Below are 20,816 nucleotides of genomic sequence, written 5' to 3' on the forward strand. Positions count from 1 at the left end.
AGCTACTTGGACATAAATGATGGATATTATCTAACAAATCAAACATTTATTGTGGAACTGGGATTCCTGGGAGTGCATTCTGATAAAACCATCAAAGGTAAGTGAATATTTATAATGCTATTTCACACTAATGTTGACTACACAACATGGTGGATATTTCTTTGGCTGGTTTGGGCTCTGAGCGCCGTACTCAGATTATTGCGTGGTGTGCTTTTTCCGTTAAAAAAAAGAAAATCTGACACAGTGGTTGCATTAAGGAGAAGTTTATCTAAAGTTCCATGTATAATAGTTGTATCTTTTATGAACATTTATAATGAGTATTTTTGTAAATTGATGTGGCTCTCTGCAAAATCACAGCATGTTTTGGAACTACTGAACAGAACACGCCAATGTAAAATGAGATTTTTGGATATAAATATGAACTTTATCGAACCAAACATACATGTATTGTGTAACATGAGTGTCATCTGATGAAGATAAAAGGTTAGTGATTCATTTCATTGCTGCTTTTTGTGACTCCTCTCTTTGGCTAGAAAAATGGCTGTGTTTTTCTGTGACTTGGTGGTGACCTAACATAATAGGTTGTGCTTTCGCTGTAAAGCCTTTTTGAAATCAGACTGTGGCTGGATTAACGAGAATTTCATCTTTAAAATGGTGTAAAATACTTGATTGCTGAAGAATTTTAATTCAATTTTTGTTGTTTTGAATTTGGCGCCCTGCACTTTCACTGGCTGTTGGCAGGGTGGGACGCTACCGTCCCGAATATCCCAGAGGTTAAGTAGCTAGCCTCCCGGGTGAACATCCCAGAGAGGTTAAGTAGCTAGCCTCCCGGGTGAACATCCCAGAGAGGTTAAGTAGCTAGCCTCCCGGGTGAAAATTCCAGAGGTTAAGTAGCTAGCATCCCGGGTGAAAATCCCAGAGAGATTAAGTAGCTAGCCTCCCGGGTGAACATCCCAGAGAGGTTAATATACAAAGTGAACAATGAACCCAAAATCAAACCCTAAGGAACACCTTTTTGAATCTCAATTCAGATTTAACCCCATCTATCAAGATGGCCTGAGTTCTGTCACTGAGATAATTCAGATTTAACCCCATCTATCAAGATGGCCTGAGTTCTGTCACTAAGATGATTCAGATTTAACCCCATCTACCAAGATGGCCTGAGTTCTGTCACTAAGATGATTCAGATTTAACCCCATCTACCAAGATGGCCTGAGTTCTGTCACTAAGATGATTCAGATTTAACCCCATCTACCAAGATGGCCTGAGTTCTGTCACTAAGATGATTCAGATTTAACCCCATCTACCAAGATGGCCTGAGTTCTGTCACTAAGATGATTCAGATTTAACCCCATCTACCAAGATGGCCTGAGTTCTGTCACTAAGATGATTCAGATTTAACCCCATCTACCAAGATGGCCTGAGTTCTGTCACTAAGATAATTCAGATTTAACCCCATCTACCAAGATGGCCTGAGTTCTGTCACTAAGATGATTCTGAAACCATAAAAAGGCTGTACAGTGGCAAGAAACAGTATGTGAACCCTTTGGAAATACCTGGATTTCTGCATAAATTGGTCATAAAATTTGATCTGATCATCTGGGTCACAACAGTAGACAAAGAGTCTGCTTAAACTAATAACACAAACTATTATCTATATTGAATACATAATTTAAACATTCCGTGTAGGTTGGAAAAAGTATGTGAACCCCTAGGCTAAGGACTTCTCCAAAAGCTAATTGGAGTCAGGAGTCATCTAACCTGGAGCCCAATCAATGAGACGAGATTGGAGATGTTGGTTAGAGCTGCCTTGCCCTATTAAAATTCACTCACAACATTTGAATTTGCTCTTCACCAGAAGCATTGCCTGATGTGAACCATGCCTCGAACAAAAGAGATCACAGAAGACCTACGATTAATAATTTTTGACTTGCATAAAGCTGGAACGGGTTACAAAAGTATCTCTAAAAGTCTTGATGTTCATCAGTACACGGTAAGACAAATTGTCCATAAATTGAGAAAGTTCAGCATTGTTACTACTCTCCCTAGGAGTGGCCATCCTGAAAAGATGACTGCAAGAGCACAGCACAGAATGTTCAATGAGGTTAAGAAGAATCCTAGAGTGTCAGCTAAAGACTTACAGAAATCTCTGGAACATGCTAACATCTCTGTTGACGAGTCTACGATACGTAAAACACTAAACAAGAATGGTGTTCATGGGAGGACACCACGGAAGAAGCCACTGCTGTCCAAAAAAAACATTGCTGCATGTCTGAAGTTTGCAAAAGTGCACCTGGATGTTCCACATCGCTACTGGCAAAATATTCTGTGGACAGATGAAACTGTAGTTGAGTTGTTTGGAAGGAACACACAACACTATGTGTGGAGAAAAAGAGGCACAGCACACCAACATCAAAACCTCATCCCAACTGTAAAGTATGGTGGAGGGAACATCATGGTTTGGGGCTGCTTTGCTACCTCAGGGCCTGGACAGCTTGCTATCATCGACAGAAAAATGAATTCCCAAGATTATCAAGACATTTTGCAGGAGAATGTAAGGCTATCTGTCCGCCAATTGAAGCTCAACAGAAGTTGGGTGATGCAACAGGACAACGACCCAAAACACAGAAGTAAATCAACAACAGAATGGCTTCAACAGAAGAAAATACGCCTTCTGGAGTGGCCCAGTCAGTCAAGACCTCAACCCGATTGAGATACTGTGGGATGACCTCAAGAGCAGTTCACAGCAGACTTTCCAATAAATGTCTGAACTGAAACAGTTTTGTAAAGAGGAATGGTCCAAAATTCCTCCTGACCGTTGTGCAGGTCTGATTCCCGACTACAGAAAAGATTTGTTTGAGGTTATTGCTGCTAAAGGAGGGTCAACCATTTATTAAATACAAGGGTTCACATACTTTTCCCACCCTGCACCGTTTACACGGTGTGTTCAATAAGGAGATGAACATATAATTGTTTGTGTTATTAGTTTAAACAGACTGTGTTTGTCTATTGTTGTGACCTTGATGAAGACCAGATCAAAGGGTTCACATACTGTTTCTTGCCACTGTGTATGCCAGGACTACTCTTGATCATTTCTTCATCAGAACAGAACGATCAACAGTGTCGAACGCCTTTGACAGGTCAATCAACAAGGCAGCACTATGGGTTCAATTTCACGCCATATGTATTCAATTAAAAATGAAATAAATTGTGAACATGAAAAATACATTTGAGAATGTAAACATATTTGAGGACGGATTAAATATTGGATGTTGAAATCATAATGTATAGAATTGTTAATAAAAATAAGACATCAAAAGCAAAACCCCAAAAAGCGAGAGCAAAACTGACAAATTATTTTTTTAAATATTTGAAAACGAATGCAAAAAATAATTTTCGGTTTAACTTTCCCAGCAACCAATCGTATTGAATTCATTTAGCCTACGCTCTTGCCTGCATGGACTACCTTTTGGTTACGCTACTCATATCTTTGCTTTCACAGAGTCTTTTCGATCTCGAGTTTTGGCATTATTTTTCCATGAAGGGTTTAGGGGGAGGCGTAGACAATGAGTCTCCTTTGGTCTGCTAGTTTTGCAGTGACGGTTCGCCTTAACCCAATCAATGAACATGATAGACAGGCTTTTTTTCTATTGCCTACTGAAGTCGACGGTCTGACGTCACCACTACGCTCCAAATCTTCCCCCCTGTGCCCGCATGCTCTGAACATGGAGAAGAAGTTACCAACACATTGTGCAACAGGCAAATCACATATTTACTTACGTAGTTAGAAGGGTCAGAGCCAGTGACACCTCAAATCATTGATTGGGTTAAGACAACTGTCACTCAAAACTAAAGGGGGCGAGAGAAAGAGAGAGAACTAGGTGTGTGTGTACCTGTGACTGTTTGAAGACGTCTCTGGCGATAACGTCGAGGTTCCCCAGGTCTTTAATGGAGGAGACGTACTCTGACACCGCCTTGATAACCACCTCACAGGGAGGCAGCACCAACTGGTGGGCACGCACCTAGAGGGTTAGAGGTCAGGGGTTAGAGGTCAGACACCGCCTTGTTAACCACCACCTCACAGGGAGGCAGCACCAACTGTTGGGCACGCACCTAGAGGGTTAGAGGTCAGTGGTTAGAGGTCAGACACCGCCTTGATAACCACCTCACAGGGAGGCAGCACCAACTGGTGGGCACGCACCTAGAGGGTTAGAGGTCAGGGGTTAGAGGTCAGACACCGCCTTGTTAACCACCTCACAGGGAGGAAGCACCAACTGGTGGGCACGCACCTAGAGGGTTAGAGGTCAGGGGTTAGAGGTCAGACACCGCCTTGCTAACCACCTCACAGGGAGGAAGCACCAACTGGTGGGCACGCACCTAGAGGGTTAGAGGTCAGGGGTTAGAGGTCAGACACCGCCTTGTTAACCACCTCACAGGGAGGCAGGACCAACTGGTGGGCACGCACCTAGAGGGTTAGAGGTCAGGGGTTAGAGGTCAGACACCGCCTTGTTAACCACCTCACAGGGAGGCACCACCAACTAGTGGGCACGCACCTAGAGGGTTAGAGGTCAGACACCGCCTTGTTAACCACCAACTAGTGGGCACGCACATAGCGGGTTAGAGGCCAGACACCGCCTTGTTAACAACCTCACAGGGAGGCACCACCAAACTGGTGGGCACGCACCGAGAGGTCAGAGGTTATAGATGATGGGCCAGACAGCAGGGAGTATAGCTTAATGTTATGGTTTAGAAGAGATCATCAGGGTCAGAGGTTATAGATGATGGGCCAGACAGCAGGGGGTATAGCTTAATGTTATGGTTTAGAAGTAAATAGAAGAGATCGTCAGGATTAAAGGTCAGAGTTTATACCTTGAGTGAGGCCAGGGGGTGTTCTGGTCCTAAAAGGCTCCAGTGGAAGGCAGCCAGGTCCTCATCAGGGAGAATATGGTTCCCTACGGGGGGGGGGAGAGGGAGAGAAAGTTCAGTTGTGTGTGTTTGAGCAAAATTCCAAATGCCTGTATGGCAAGAATAACGGTTTTAATGAACGTTTGTCAGCTTGTTCTGGTGATTGTATTTTTGGTCTCCTTCACTCCTCTGTGCTGTGTGCATTTCCCCATTTACACCAGAGATCTGTAAATAATGACAAGATGCACGTCTCCTCCATAACAATAGGAGTCATCCCAAAGGCAGGAAGGCAGGCGACAAGCTGAGGTCCAAAATAAACCCATAGAAACGCATTGGCCTTAACTTGGACACATTTTATCTTTGCCTTTTCCTCTATGGTTTACAAACGCCAAGCCCCCCCGCATCTCGTGCCAAGCCCCTACCCCTGACTAACACGCCAAGCCCCTCCCCTGACCCCGCGCCAAGCCCCTCCCCTGACTAACACGCCAAGCCCCTCCCCCTGACTAACGCCAAGCCCCTCCCCCTGACTAACACGCCAAGCCCCTCCCCTGACTAACACGCCAAGCCCCTCCCCCTGACTAACACACCAAGCCCCTCCCCCTGACTAACACACCAAGCCCCTCCCCTGACTCTCACAACAACACAGTTGCGAGATCACATCTTCCTGTCTGGCGAGAGGTTTCAACTTGCTATTTGTGATGGGGTTAGGGCTTGGTGTGGGAAGCAGAGGAGAGGGAGAAAGTTGACTCAAGTAAACTATAAAAACGGGCACGTTTTTAGAGTTGGGGTTGCGCATCACATTTAACAAAACAAACATTGAAATACTGTTTTAGCAGGTAAAGTAAAAACCCAAAGCAGTAAACAGCAAAATCTGGCAAAAATCGTGCCCGATTGCAGATCCTAGGGCTTCCACTAGATGTCAGTCTTTAGAGTTTCAGGCTGGTTTTTGGAAAAATGAGCCAGAAATTGTGGTTTTTCTAGGTGGCTCCCATTTTGGCTGTAGTGTTTCCAAGCGCGTGAATGAGAGCGCGTTCTTTGGTATTTTTCTCCGGTAAAGACGATAACGATTCTGTCTTAAATTGTATGGTTTATTTGGGTACCTGAGGTTTGATTATAAACGTTGATTGTTTGGATAAGTTTATTGGTAACGTTTGGGATTCATTTTGTATGCATTAGGGAAACCAAGTGGATTATTGACTGAAGCGCGTTATGCATGTGTGTGCTGGGCGCTGTCCTCAGATAATCGCATGGTTTGCTTTCGCGATAAAGCTTTCTGACACGGCGGCTGGATTAACAACAAGTTAAGCTTTATTTTGATGTATTGCACTTGTGATTTCATGAAAGTTTAATATTTATAGTAATTTAATTTTGGCACTGCAATTTCACCAGAAGTTTTTGCTAGCGTCCCACTGATCCGCAAGAAGTTAATATGAGGAAAGTTTAGAAATAAATATAGTAGGACTAGTCTGTAGAAAGCTGATGGGATCCTCCTCTTTTTAATAGAGGCCATCACTCTGTTTTCTCACACAATAGCATAGCCTATAGAAATATTGCCCAACATGAGCTCATGGGCTCTCATGAAGTTTTTGATTAGTGTTTGATTAGATTTTAAATTACATTTGCATTGATGTCAGAGTGATTAGAGGGACAATAGAGTGCTGAGTACTATGCAGTTAGCAAGTTTGGTAGGTTACTAATGACCATCAGCAGCATCAGAGCTTAGAGAAGCCTAATTACAGTGACTAAATGGTCATATGGAATTTGACTAGTCATGACTCGTGACCACCGGTGTGGAGGTAATATGGTCACCGTAACAGCCCTACTTGTTGGTGCTGCATGTTCCTCACTGTTTATAGACCGGACACATTTTGCATTGAGTTTTTCCGTATGCTAATTTGTAACGTTGCAGAAAAATGTAAAACCTTGAAGAAAAACCACATTGTGTTTATCCAGCAGTGTGTTCTATACAATCAGCATACATCGATCAGCATATTTTGATGGGGCTTAAAATGCCCAAGCTATCCTCCTGCAATATCTACTATAATAATCTGGTCCCTCTGGAGTTCTGACCAAGCAAGGCATTTGATTAGTTTGACATGTTGCGAGGAGTCACTGATTTACAACAGGTTACCACACCTATTTAGCTATTTTTCTACCATGGACTTACCCAGGCTTCAAGTTTTGGTTAATTAGGTACCTACCCAGCAGTGCAGTGAAGCAGGGCAGGTGTTGTGTCTTCAGACCAAGCTGTCTGGCTGCTTCAGAGAGCAGGTACTGGTGGGTGGTCAGGTTCTTGCCGTTCCAGGACAGTTTGAGGGCATGCGAGGAGAAGTAGGCGGGAACATTGCAGAGGGCAAACTCTGAGTCCTGGGCGATCAGGCCGCAGAAACCAAAGTCCCTGTAGAGGGACAGCACCTCCTGGTGGTGGTCCTCCAACGTCTGGACAACCTGGATAATACAACAGAACATTACACACCTTAACCCTTCACCCTGACAGTAGTAGTGAATCCGGAGGTCAGTCAGTCTTCAGTCCAGTAGAGATTCTACAGATATCACATGCTGAGTTTAGCATTAGTCTCTCGGTATCAGAGGCTATCAATTATGGTTTCATAGGTACACTGGTATTCATGTTTAAATTGATTGAGATATAGAATTCATACAGGCCCAATATTCTATATCACAATCAATTAAAACATATAGAATTCATTCAGGCCCAATATTCTATATCGCAATCAATTAAAACATATAGAATTCATTCAGGTCCAATATTCTATATCGCAATCAATTAAAACATATAGAATTAATTCAGGCCCAATATTCTATATCGCAATCAATTAAAACATATAAAATTCAGGAAGAGGAAGAGTAGCTTCTGCCTTGGCAGGAACTAATGGGGATCCATAATAAACCCCAGGAAGAGTAGCTGCTGCCTTGGCAGGAACTAATGGGGATCCATAATAAACCCCAGGAAGAGTAGCTTCTGCCTTGGCAGGAACTAATAGGGATCCATAATAATCACCAGGAAGAGTAGCTGCTGCCTTGGCAGGAACTAATAGGGATCCATAATAAACCCCAGGAAGAGTAGCTGCTGCCTTGACAGGAACTAATAGGGATCCATAATAAACCCCAGGAAGAGTAGCTGCTGCCTTGACAGGAACTAATGGGGATCCATAATAAACCCCAGGAAGAGTAGCTGCTTCCTTGGCAGGAACTAATGGGGATCCATAATAAACCCAGGAAGAGTAGCTGCTGCCTTGGCAGGAACTAATGAGGATCCATAATAAACCCCAGGAAGAGGAGCTGCTGCCTTGGCAGGAACTAATTGGGATCCATAATAAACCCCAGGAAGAGGAGCTGCTGCCTTGGAAGGAACTAATGGGGATCCATAATTAATACAAATCTGCTAAATATGTGTATGCGACCAAAAACATTTAATTTGACTTCGATATTGGGATGATGGTGTTGATGTGAGCCATAACCAGCCTTTCAAAGCACTTCATGACTACAGAGTGCTACAGGGCAGTAGTCATTCTGGCAGGTAGCCTTAGAGTTCTTGGGAACAGAAATGATGACTAGCTTGAGATGTGTGGGAATTACAGACTGAATGATTGTGAATATGCCTGCCAGCTGTTTTTTGCTGGAATAACATCGGCCATACGGCCTTACGAGTGTTGACCTGATTAAAAACCTCACGTCAGCCTCAGAGCGAGATCACCCAGTCTCCTTGTCGTAGCCTCAGAGCGAGATCACCCAGTCTCCTTGTCGTAGCCTCAGAGCGAGATCACCCAGTCTCCTTGTCGTAGCCTCAGAGCGAGATCACCCAGTCTCCTTGTCGTAGCCTCAGAGCGAGATCACCCAGTCTCCTTGTCGTAGCCTCAGAGCGAGATCACCCAGTCTCCTTGTCGTAGCCTCAGAGCGAGATCACCCAGTCTCCTTGTCAGTCTCCTTGTAGCCTCAGAGCGAGATCACCCAGTCTCCTTGTCGTGTAGCCTCAGAGCGAGATCACCCAGTCTCCTTGTCGTGTAGCCTCAGAGCGAGATCACCCAGTCTCCTTGTCGTGTAGCCTCAGAGTTGTCTGCGATAGCTTTGTCTTTTAGTTTAGCACCAGCCTCTGTGTTAATTAAGGGCTTTTGATTAAGGAAGCAGCGAAACTTCACTGTGGGGACAACATCGCCGATGCATTTCCTAATGAAACTGGTCACCAAGGTGGTTTGCTCGTCTATGCTATCGGCATAGTCCAGGGAACATACTCCAGTCAGCGCTAGCAAAGCAGCCTTGTAGCATAGCTTCCAATTAGGATGACCATTTCTCAACAGAGCGCGTCACGGGTACTTCCTGTTTGAGCTTCTGCTTGTAGACAGGAAACAGGAGTATAGTCATGATCTGATTTGCCGAAGGGTGGAGGCATTATACAGTGGCAAGATAAAGTATGAGAACCCTTTTGGAAACCCTAACCCTTTTGGAAACCCTAACCCTTTTGGAAACCCTAACCCTAACTCTTTTGGAAACCCTAACCCTAACCCTTTTGGAAACCCTAACCCTAACCCTTTTGGAAACCCTAACCCTTTGGAAACCCTAACCCTAACCCTTTGGAAACCCTAACCCTTTGGAAACCCTAAACCTAACCCTTTGGAAACCCTAACCCTTTGGAATTACCTGGATTTCTACATAAATTGGTCATCAAATTTGATCTGACCTTCATCTAAGTCACAAGAATAGACAAACATAGCGTGCTTAAACTAATAATAGAAATGGTATTTTTCTTGTCTATATTGAATACTTAATTTAAAACATTCACAGCGTAGTTTGGAAAAATGTATGTGAACCCCCTAGGCTAATGACTTCACCAAAAGGTAATTGGAGTCAGCTAACCTGAGTTGAATCAATGAGACAAGATTGGCAATGTTGGTTAGAGCTGCCCTGCCCTATTAAAAAAATAATGTGAGTTTCCTATTCACAAGAAACATTGCCTGATGTGAACCACACCTCAAACAAAACAGATCACAGAAGACATAAGATTAAGAAATGTTGACTTGCATAATGCTGGAAAGGGTTACAAAAGTATATCTAAAAGCCTTGATGTTCAGTCATAAGACAAATTGTCCATAAATTGAGAAAGTTCAGCATTGTTGCTACTCTCCCTAGGAGTGGCCATCCTGAAAAGATGACTGCAAGTGCACAGCACAGAATGTTCAATGAGGTTAAGAAGAATCCTAGTGTGTCAGCTAAAGACTTACAGAAATCTCTGGAACATGCTAACATCTATGTTGACGAGTCTACGATACGTAAAACACTAAACAAGAATGGTGTTCATGGGAGGACACCACGGAAGAAGCCACTGCTGTCCAAAAAAAACATTGCTGCATGTCTGAAGTTTGCAAAAGTGCACCTGGATGCTCCACATCGCTACTGGCAAAATATTCTGTGGACAGATTAAACTGTAGTTGAGTTGTTTGTAAGGAACACACAACACTATGTGTGGAGAAAAAGTGGCACAGCACACCAACATCAAAACCTCATCCCAACTGTAAAGTATGGTGGAGGGAACATCATGGTTTGGGGCTGCTTTGCTACCTCAGGGCCTGGACAGCTTGCTATCATCGACGGAAAAATGAATTCCCAAGATTATCAAGACACTTTGCAGGAGAATGTAAGGCTATCTGTCCGCCAATTGAAGCTCAACAGAAGTTGGTTGATGCAACAGGACAACGACCCAAAACACAGAAGTAAATCAACAACAGAATGGCTTCAACAGAAGAAAATACACCTTCTGGAGTGACCCAGTCCTGACCTCAACCCGATTGAGATACTGTGGGATGACCTCAAGAGAGCAGTTTACACCAGACTTCCCAATAAATGTCTGAACTGAAACAGTTTTGTAAAGAGTAATGGTCCAAAATTCCTCCTGACCATTGTGCAGGTCTGATCTGCAACTACAGAAAACGTTTGGTTATTGCTGCCAAAAAAAGGTTCAACCAGTTATTGAATCCAAGGGTTCATATATTTCTTCCACACTGCACTATGAATGTTTAAATGATGTATTCAATATAGACAAGACAAAGAAAATAATCTGTGTGTTATTAGTTTAAGCACACTGTCTATTGTTGTGACTTAGATGAAGATCAGATCAAATTTTATGACCAATTTATGCAGAAATCCAGGTATTTCCAAAGGGTTCACATACTTTTTCTTGCTACTTTATGCTTGTGGGTAGAGCAACAGTGGTCTAGGACTTCATTGCCCCGAGTGACGAAGGAGACGTGTTGATGGAAGTTGGGAAACAATGAAACCTCCAGGTCCATACTGAGTTTATCAGGAAGTGTATAGGAGATGTTGTTCCCACTGTGACTATTAAAACCTATCCTAACCAGAAACCGTGGATAGATGGCAGCATTCACGCAAAACTGAAAGCGCGAACCACTACATTGAACCATGGGAACATGACAGAATACAAACAGTGTAGTTATTCCCTCCATAAGGCAATCAAACAGGCAAAACATCAGTGTAGAAAATGTGGAGTAGCAATTCAACAGCTCAGACACGAGACCTGTGGCAGGGTCTACAGACAATCACAGATTACAAAGGGAGAACCAGCTACATTGCGGCCACCTGGACAATTGAAACACCTTCGCCTGCTTTGAGGATAACACACTGCCACCGAAGTGACCCGCTACCAAGGACTGTGGGCTCTCCTTCTCCATGGCCGACGAGAGTAACACATTTAACCTCTTGAAGCTAGGGGGCACTATTTTTATGTTTGGAAAAATAACGTTCCCAAAGTAAACTGCCTATTTCTCAGGACCAGATGCTAGAATATACATATAATTGACAGAATAGGATAGAAAACACACTAAAGTTTCCAAAACTGTCAAAATATTGTATGTGAGTATAACAGAACTGATATTGCAGGCGAAACCCTGAGAAAAATCAAACCAGGAAGTGGCTTCTATTTTGAAAACTCCATGTTCCATAGCCTCCCATTGCTCCATTTAAAGGGATATCAACCAGATCCTTCAAGGTGTCAACAGTCTTCAGACATAGTTTCAGGCTTTTATTTTGAAGAATGAGCGTGAACGACCACATTGCGTAAGTGGAGAGGTGGGGGCTCTCAGAGTGAGTTGTGCACAAAAGAGAAAGGCGGCCATTGTCACTCCCGGTCCTAATGAAAAGCCAACTGTCCCGGTTGATATATTATCGAATAGATATTTGAAAAACACCCTGAGGGTTGATTATAAAAAACGTCTGACATGTTTCTGTGGACATTATGGATATAATTTGGAATTTTTGTCTGCGTTGTCATGACCGCTATTTCCGGTGGATTCCTGGGCATAACGCACCAAACTAACGGAGGTATTTGGATATAAAAAATATCTTTATGGAACAAAAGGAACATTTGTTGTCTAACTGGGAGTCTCGTGAGTGAAAACATCCGAAGATCAAAGGTAAACGATTAATTTGATTGCTTTTCTGATTTTCGTGACCAAGTTACCTGATGCTAAGTGTACTTATTGTTTTGTCGAGCGATCGATAAATTTACACAAACTCTTGTATTGCTTTCGTTGTAAAGCATAATTTCAAAATCTGAGACGACAGGTGGATTAACAAAAGGCTAAGCTGTGTTGCAATACTGCACTTGTGATTTCATGAATATAAATGTTCTAGTAATATTATATGACTGTGGCGCTATGCTATTCAGCGTTGCTGATGACAATTAAACTGGATCCGGGATGGGTATTTCAGAGGTTAAGCTTGTTAACCCTCGCAAGGCTGCAGGCCCAGGCGGCATCCCTTTCCGCGTCGTCAGAGCTTGCGCAGAACAGCTGGCTGGAGTGTTTAAGGACATACTCAATCTCTCCCTATCCTAGTCTGCTGTCTCCACATGCTTCAAGACGTCCGCCATTTTTCCTGTACCCAAGAAAGGAAAGGTAACTTTACTAAATGGCTATCGACCCGTAGCACTCCTGTCATCATGAAGTGCTTTGAGAGGCTAATCAAGGATCATATCACATCTACCTTACACCCTAGACCAACTTCAATTTGCTTACCTCCCCAATAGATCCACACAACGCAATTGCACACTGCCCTATCCCATCTGGACAAGAGGAATACCTGTGTAAGAATGCTGTTCATTGACTACAGCTCAGCCTTCAACACCATTGTATCCTCCAAGCTCATCATTAAGCTTGGGGCCCTGGGTCTGAACTCCGCCTTGTGCAACTGGGTCCAAGACTTTGATGGGCCACCCCCAGGTGGTGAAGGTAGGAAACACCACTTTGCTGATCCTCAACACAGGGGCCCCCACAAAGGTGCGTGCTCAGCCCCCTCCTGTACACCCATGACTGCATGGACACACACGCCTCCAACTCAACTTTGCAGACAACAACAGTAGTAGGCCTGACTACCCACAAGGATGAGACAGCCTACAGGGAGTAAGTGAGGGCTCTGGGAGTGTGGTGCCAGGAAAATAACCTCTCATTCAATGTCGACAAAACAAAGGAGCACCCCCCTATCCACATCGACGGGACCGCAGTGGAGCAGGTGGAAAGCTTCAAGTTCCTCAGCGTACACACCACCGACGATCTGAAATGGTCCATGCACACAGACAGTGTGGTGAAGGCGGCGCAACAGCACCTCTTCAACCTCAGGAGGCTGGAGACATTTGGCTTGGCACCTAAAACCCTCATGCACCTAAAACTAGGGATGCACCGATATGGAATTTTTGCACGATACCGATCTGATATTTTCCTTGACAAAAACCTGATACCCATATTTACATATTTGACAGCTTTTTAAGCATTCTAGTACAGTTAGTTTTTACACACTGACAAAAATGTTATTTTGTTGGCGTTTATGTAGGTCCCCATTACCAGTAAAACATAATCAAAACCTATTTCTTTCACATACTTGCTGTGCTGTTTCGTTGTTTGTTTATTTGTTCAGTCTCATAAATGTCAAGCAGTGAAGTTTCAGCTGTCTATCCGTGGTCTCTCTTCCTCTGCACTGTCACTGTGTCCGTTTCCATCTTGTCCAGCTGTATTTAACTGTTTCTTTAACTGTTTAACCCTGTTTCTTGTCTGCATCGAAGTAGCGGTCCTTGTACCTGGCATCTAGCATGGTGGCGACACAGTAGAGGTCCTTGTACCTGGCATTGAGCATGGTGGCGACACAGTAGAGGTCCTTGTACCTGGCATCGAGCATGGTGTCGACACAGTAGAGGTCCTTGTACCTGGCATCGAGCATGGTGACGACACAGTAGAGGTCCTTGTACCTGGCATCGAGCATGGTGTCGACACAGTAGAGGTCCTTGTACCTGGCATCGAGCATGGTGTCGACACAGTAGAGGTCCTTGTACCTGGCATCTAGCATGGTGGCGACACAGTAGAGGTCCTTGTACCTGGCATCTAGCATGGTGGCGACACAGTAGAGGTCCTTGTACCTGGCATCTAGCATGGTGGCGACACAGTAGAGGTCCTTGTACCTGGCATTGAGCATGGTGACGACACAGTAGAGGTCCTTGTACCTGGCATTGAGCATGGTGGCGACACAGTAGAGGTCCTTGTACCTGGCATTGAGCATGGTGACGACACAGTAGAGGCTCATAGAGAATGCCACCGCTTGTTCACAGCCTTGAGTACTTTTGCAATTTTAACCCCACGGTCTGTGTCGGCAGTTTTGTTGAGCAGGCGTTTCAATGTCATGACAGAGGGGTATCACGTCTGCTGCAGACACAGTCGAGCTTCTTTCTCCAGTCAGTTTCAACAATACTGTATAACTCCGGTAGGGCAAAATCTGAAAAATAGCACCTACTTGGTAGTGTGTACCGGGGCTCGAGGTGCTCGACCAGTTGGCAAAAGCCAACATCATCCACGACAGAGAACAGTTGATTGTCAAGTGCAATGAATTCCATTATCTTGGCGTTAATGGATGTTGCCATTGAGTTGTCTTGCTGAAATGTTCTTACCCTTTGAAATGACTGCTCAACTTGGTTAGTTGTTGGAAGTGTGCACTTCGTATTATTCTGCTTTTGTTCGGCGTCATTACGTCATATAGGTATGCATGTCAGCTTTGACGTCGGTGTTAAACTAGACATCAGGCTGATGCCGACGTTGGCATTTTTAGCTAACGACGGACGATTCCCATATGCTTATCGATATATTGTGCGACCCTACCTAAAACCCTCACAAACCTTTACAGATGACCAATCGAGAGCATCCTGTCAGACGATATCAACACCCAGTACTGCAACTACACCGCCCTCAACTGCAGGGCTCTCTGCCCAACACATCACCATGGTCAAACTACCTGCCCTCAAGGACACCTACACCACTCAATGTCACAGGAAGGCCAAAAAGATCAAGGACAACCACCGCCCGAGCCACTGCCTGTTCACCCCACTATCATCCAGAAGGCGAGGTCAATACAGGTGCATCAAAGCTTGGACAGAGCGACTGAAAAACAGCTTCTATTTCAAGGCAATTAGACTGTTAAGTTGTTGTAACTCCCATCCCGTGAACGGGATCGTTATCATCTGACACTAATTAGCATAACGCAACGGACATAAATATTACTAGAAAATATTCCTATTCATGAAAATCACAAGTGAAATATATTAAAACACAGCTTAGCCTTTTGTTAAATCACCCTGTCATCTCAGATTTTGAAAATATGCTTTACAGCCAAAGCAAGACAAGCATTTGTGTAAGTTTATCGATAGCCTAGAATAGCATTATGTCCAACTAGCAGCAGGTAACTTGGTCACGAAAATCAGAAAAGCAATCAAATTAAATCGTTTACCTTTGATGAGCTTCGGATGTTTTCACTCACGAGACTCCCAGTTAGATAGCAAATGTTCCTTTTTTCCAAAAATATTATTTTTGTAGGCGAAATAGCTCCTTTTGTTCTTCACGTTTGGCTGAGAAATCAACCAGAAATTGCGGTCACGACAACGCTGAAAAATATTCCAAATTAGCTCCATAATATTGACAGAAACATGGCAAATGTTGTTTATAATCAATCCTCAAGGTGTTTTTCAAACATCTATTCGATAATATATCCACCGGGACAACTGGTTTTTCAGTAGGAGCGAGGGGAAAAATGGATACCTCTGTATTTTACGCAAGAATCACTCTGAGAGCCATCAGGTGACCACTTACACAATGTAGCCGCTTACGCTTATTCTTCAACATAAAGGCGTGAAACTACGTCACAATGCTGTAGACACCTAGGGGAATACGTAGAAAAAGTAATCTGGTTGATAGCCCATCCACTGCTCAATAGGGACACATTGGAACGCAGAGCTTTCAAAAGATGAGTCACTTCCGGATTGGATTTCTCTCAGGCTTTCGCCTGCAATATCAGTTCTGTTATATTCACAGACAATATTTGTAGTTTTGGAAACTTTAGTGTTTTCTATCCTAATGTGTCAATTATATGCATATTCTAGCATCTTGTCCTGACAAAATATCCCGTTTACTTTGGGAATGTTATTTTTCCAAAAATGAAAACACTGCCCCCTAGTCAGAACAGGTCAAATAGCCATCACTAGACAGCTTCCACCCGGTTACGTAACCCTGCGCCTACGCTTCTAACACACCGACAGCATCATTGTGCAAAAGAGTACGCAGCATCATCTGGATGTGTCTGCAACAAAAGGTCAACATTCACCTTCTGCTACCATTTCTGTCAAGCCGTCTACACATACAGTTTGACGCACACATTCGAACATCCAATGTATGCACCACACCGAACGCACTGCAACTGCCTCTGCAACACAATGCTGCAAAGCAAACGCAGCGTTTCATTGGAAACAAATGTCATTCTGGTGTACCAAAATGCAATGACACTGTCGGTGTGATCGAAGCATTAGAATCTGCTGCCCTATATACATAGACTTGAAATCACTGGCCACTTTAATAAAGGAACACTAGTCACTTTAATAATGTTTACATACTGCTTTACTCATCTCATATGTACAGTGGGGCAAAAAAGTATTTAGTCAGCCACCAATTGTGCAAGTTCTCCCACTTAAAATGATGAGAGGCCTGTAATTTTCATCATAGGTACACTTCAACTATGACAGACAAAATGAGAAAAAAAATCCAGAAAATCACATTGTAGGATTTTAATGAATTTATTTTCAAATTATGGTGGAAAATAAGTATTTGGTCACCTACAAACAAGCAAGATTTCTGGCTCTCACAGACCTGTAACTTCTTCTTTAAGAGGCTCCTCTGTCCTCCACTCGTTACCTGTATTAATGGCACCTGTTTGAACTTGTTATCAGTATAAAAGACACCTGTCCACAACCTCAGTCACACTCCAAACTCCACTATGGCCAAGACCAAAGAGCTGTCAAAGGACACCAGAAACAAAATTGTAGACCTGCACCAGGCTGGGAAGACTGAATCTGCAATAGGTAAGCAGCTTGGTTTGAAGAAATCAACTGTGGGAGCAATTATTAGGAAATGGAAGACATACAAGACCACTGATAATCTCCCTCGATCTGGGGCTCCACGCAAGATCTCACCCCGTGGGGTCAAAATGATCACAAGAACAGTGAGCAAAAATCCCAGAACCACATGGGGGGGACCTAGTGAATGACCTGCAGAGAGCTGGGACCAAAGTAACACACTACGCCGCCAGGGACTCAATTCCTGCAGTGCCAGACTTGTCCCCCTGCTTAAGCCAGCGCATGTCCAGGCCCGTCTGAAGTTTGCTAGAGAGCATTTGGATGATCCAGAAGAAAATTGGGAGAATTTCATCTGACCATATGACACCAAAATATTACTTTTTGGTAAAAACTCAGCTCGTCGTGTTTGGAGGACAAAGAATGCTGAGTTGCATCCAAAGAACACCATACCTACTGTGAAGCATGGGGGTGGAAACATCATGCTTTGGGGATGTTTTTCTGCAAAGGGACCAGGACGACTGATCCGTGTAAAGGAAAGAATGAATGGGGCCATGTATCGTGAGATTTTGAGTGAAAACCTCCGTCCATCAGCAAGGGCATTGAAGATGAAACGTGGCTGGGTCTTTCAGCATGACAATGATCCCAAACACACCGCCCGGGCAACGAAGGAGTGGCTTCGTAAGAAGCATTTCAAGGTCCTGGAGTGGCCTAGCCAGAAAATCTTTGGAGGGAGTTGAAAGTCTGTGTTGCCCAGCAACAGCCCCAAAACATCACTGCTCTAGAGAAGATCTGCATGGAGGAATGGGACAAAATACCAGCAACAGTGTGTGAAAACCTTGTGAAGACTTACAGAAAACCTTTGACCTCTGTCATTGCCAACAAAGGGTATATAACAAAGTATTGAGATACTTTTGTTATTGACCAAATACTTATTTTCCACCATAATTGGCAAAAAAATTCATTAAAAATCCTACAATGTGATTTTCTGGATTTTTTTTTCTCATTTTTGTCTGTCATAGTTGAAGTGTACCTATGATGAAAATTACAGGCCTCTCATCTTTTTAAGTGGGAGAACTTGCACAATTGGTGGCTGACTAAATACTTTTTTGCCCCACTGTATATACTGTATTCTATTGCATTTTAGTCCATGCTTAACCTAATATTTATATATTCCTTAATTCCATTATTTTACTTTGAGGTTTGTGTGTATTCTTGTGATTTGTTAGATATTACTGCCTTGTTGGAGCTAGAAAGACAAGCATTTCGCTACACCTGCAATAACATCTACTAAATGTGTATGTGAACAATAAGATTTGATTTACTTTCCTTACCTTTCCAAAACTGTATCGTAAGTGATGCGTATTGACGTCTCGAGCAAGCATTTGGGCTTTTAACAGAAGTCCCCCAGGAAGAAGAGGCCTTCATCAATAGGCGTTAAAGCTAGATAGCCTCTATGAATGGGGAAGCAGCTCTTTACTCACCCGCACTCTGAAGCGAAACATGGCGAGGCGGACACAGTGGCTGAGGCAGGCTGGGGGCAGGAACCAAGCACGGGGAGGCGGAGTTGCCTTGCTGCCAACATGATTGACGATGAGCTGGGCTGTCTGGCGTTGCCCCTGGGCCCGGCGCGCCCACTCCGGCCACCGTTCCTTCCCCAGGGTCCCGTTGAACACCACGACCAGCTCAAGCCCGCCCTGGTACAGACAGGCCTGGGACAGAGCGGACAGGTATCCCAGCATGGCGTTCCACTCCCCGCCGCACACCCAGTCCGTCTGGTAGCCGCCGTACAGCCGCTGCAGGCCGGAGTCAGCATCGATGAGTATCCGGGCCGGGGGTGGAGGAGGCATAGGGCCGGGGTGATGGGGGTGGTGGTGCGGGGGCTGGCGGCCCGGTGTACGGGCTAGTTTGAGGAGGTCCACGGGGACAGCTGCCCCGGGACACCGTTTCTCAAGATACTCCTGGAAGCCCTGCACACCCATCCCGGTGTTGTTGAGCCGGTGGGTCTGGCCAGGGGAGGGGGGCTCCGGGTACGTTCGGAACGCCGTGGTGATAGCTGATGTGAGAGTCGAGACTGTAACTAGCTAGAACCTGGCAGCTTGCTAACGTATCTCTCTGTGTGACTGACTGAACGACTGTTGCTGCACCTAGCTGCTGCCACCCTCAACTCTGATACGAGTGACCAACCCTGCAAAGGCAAACTAGCCTAGTACGCTAGTTGGCCAGGCCGAGAGGTGTACTTCCTAACAGCAAGTAAGAGAGCTAGCTAACTAGTTAGTGTGCAAAGCCAATCTTCTATATTTGGTCGTGTGAGTACAATTGTGTGTCCATCCCTAGCAGTATTTTGGTCAACTGCCAGCAAAGCCAGCTAGTGTAATTCTCCGGCTAAAGTTTAACTTCCCCTCTAACCAGCTAGCTAGCTAGGTAATAACACATGAAATGTTGATAACTGATGATGGCTAGTGGCTAACTATAGTAATGGTATGATTTACTCCAAAATTATAATCCTGATTCACACGAAGAAACGTTGCGCATTAGTTGGCGAACATTACGGTCGAGTAATTCTTAATCTGACAGTATATTGATATTAGAACAGTTAGACTATTTCAAATTAATGAGACGTGCTAGTTAGCAGGCCGATGGGATATCAAAAATATGATTTAGTTAGCTAGCTAACCAGCTATCTCGCTGGCTAACGTTAACCGCTGTAGCGAGCTGGGTCCCCGGCGTGACTTGACGCGTCAACTCTCAAAGACAACTCTGGGACAGAGACGACGCGAAATGAAATGGATGTTTGGAGAAATTAACGGCAGAAATAAAATAAAAAATTAAAAAGTTAATTAAAAACAAACGGCCGATGGTGCCTCCCTCGCTTTCTTCCACACTCACGACTTCATGTTGAGGAAGGAGACATACTTTCAAGCGATGTCAGCCATCTTGCGACTTCCTCACGGACCAACAAAAGTGGGAGGGAAGGTGGTGAGCGGAGATGACGCCGAGGGAGCTGTTGGGAAATGTAGTTACAAAAGCTCGCATTTTTCTCTAAAGGTCCCTGGAATGCTAGGGTGAAAAGACTCTAACTACCAAGAATACATGTGACGCCCTCTGCCTTGGCATGAAACGTCGGAGGGTCCTTGCTACTGGGGATCCTTGGAACGTCCCTACCATATCTACCATATTGAAGTTGAAATGTAAAATGGTTATGGTTAGGAAAGGGATTTATGGTTAAATTGAGGTTAAATTTATGGGTTAAGGTTACGTTTAGGGTCGTCCCGTCCCAAAGATACAGGATTGCACTAACCAAAACCAGAGGAGCGTTTTGGACTAAATGTTAAATTATGATCAGCAACACAAGTTAACTACTAAATCGATGATTGTCATGCACATTCTTCGTGCAGACTTTGCCCCCCTGCTAGAATGGACTATAGATTAATCAAACAGACAATGTTTAATATTTATATTAGATCAAGTAAAGTATACATTGCATTGCATGTAAACACTAGGT

The 20,816-nt window shown here is 44.1% G+C and overlaps 1 protein-coding gene across 3 annotated transcripts in view; it reads right to left on the reverse strand.

Annotated features, from left to right (window-relative positions):
• LOC112251418 (constitutive coactivator of PPAR-gamma-like protein 2) overlaps positions 1-20,281 on the reverse strand; it is a 66,799-nt gene extending 46,518 nt beyond the window's left edge. For 2 of the 3 annotated variants that reach the window (XM_042299888.1, XM_042299890.1), the window contains exons 1-4: positions 18,796-20,281; positions 7,107-7,353; positions 4,870-4,952; positions 3,894-4,022 (exon numbers count right to left, since the gene is read on the reverse strand). In XM_042299888.1, coding sequence (XP_042155822.1) covers positions 3,894-4,022; positions 4,870-4,952; positions 7,107-7,353; positions 18,796-19,293 — 957 coding nt within the window. In that variant the 5' untranslated portion in view covers positions 19,294-20,281. Of the gene's footprint in view, positions 1-3,893; positions 4,023-4,153; positions 4,202-4,869; positions 4,953-7,106; positions 7,354-18,795 lie in introns of all 3 variants that reach the window. The other variant, XM_042299889.1, reaches the window with a different exon arrangement.
• Positions 20,282-20,816: the final 535 nt, after the last annotated feature.

This window comes from Oncorhynchus tshawytscha, linkage group LG16 (assembly GCF_018296145.1).
Source record: "Oncorhynchus tshawytscha isolate Ot180627B linkage group LG16, Otsh_v2.0, whole genome shotgun sequence".
Classification (NCBI taxonomy): domain Eukaryota; kingdom Metazoa; phylum Chordata; class Actinopteri; order Salmoniformes; family Salmonidae; genus Oncorhynchus; species Oncorhynchus tshawytscha.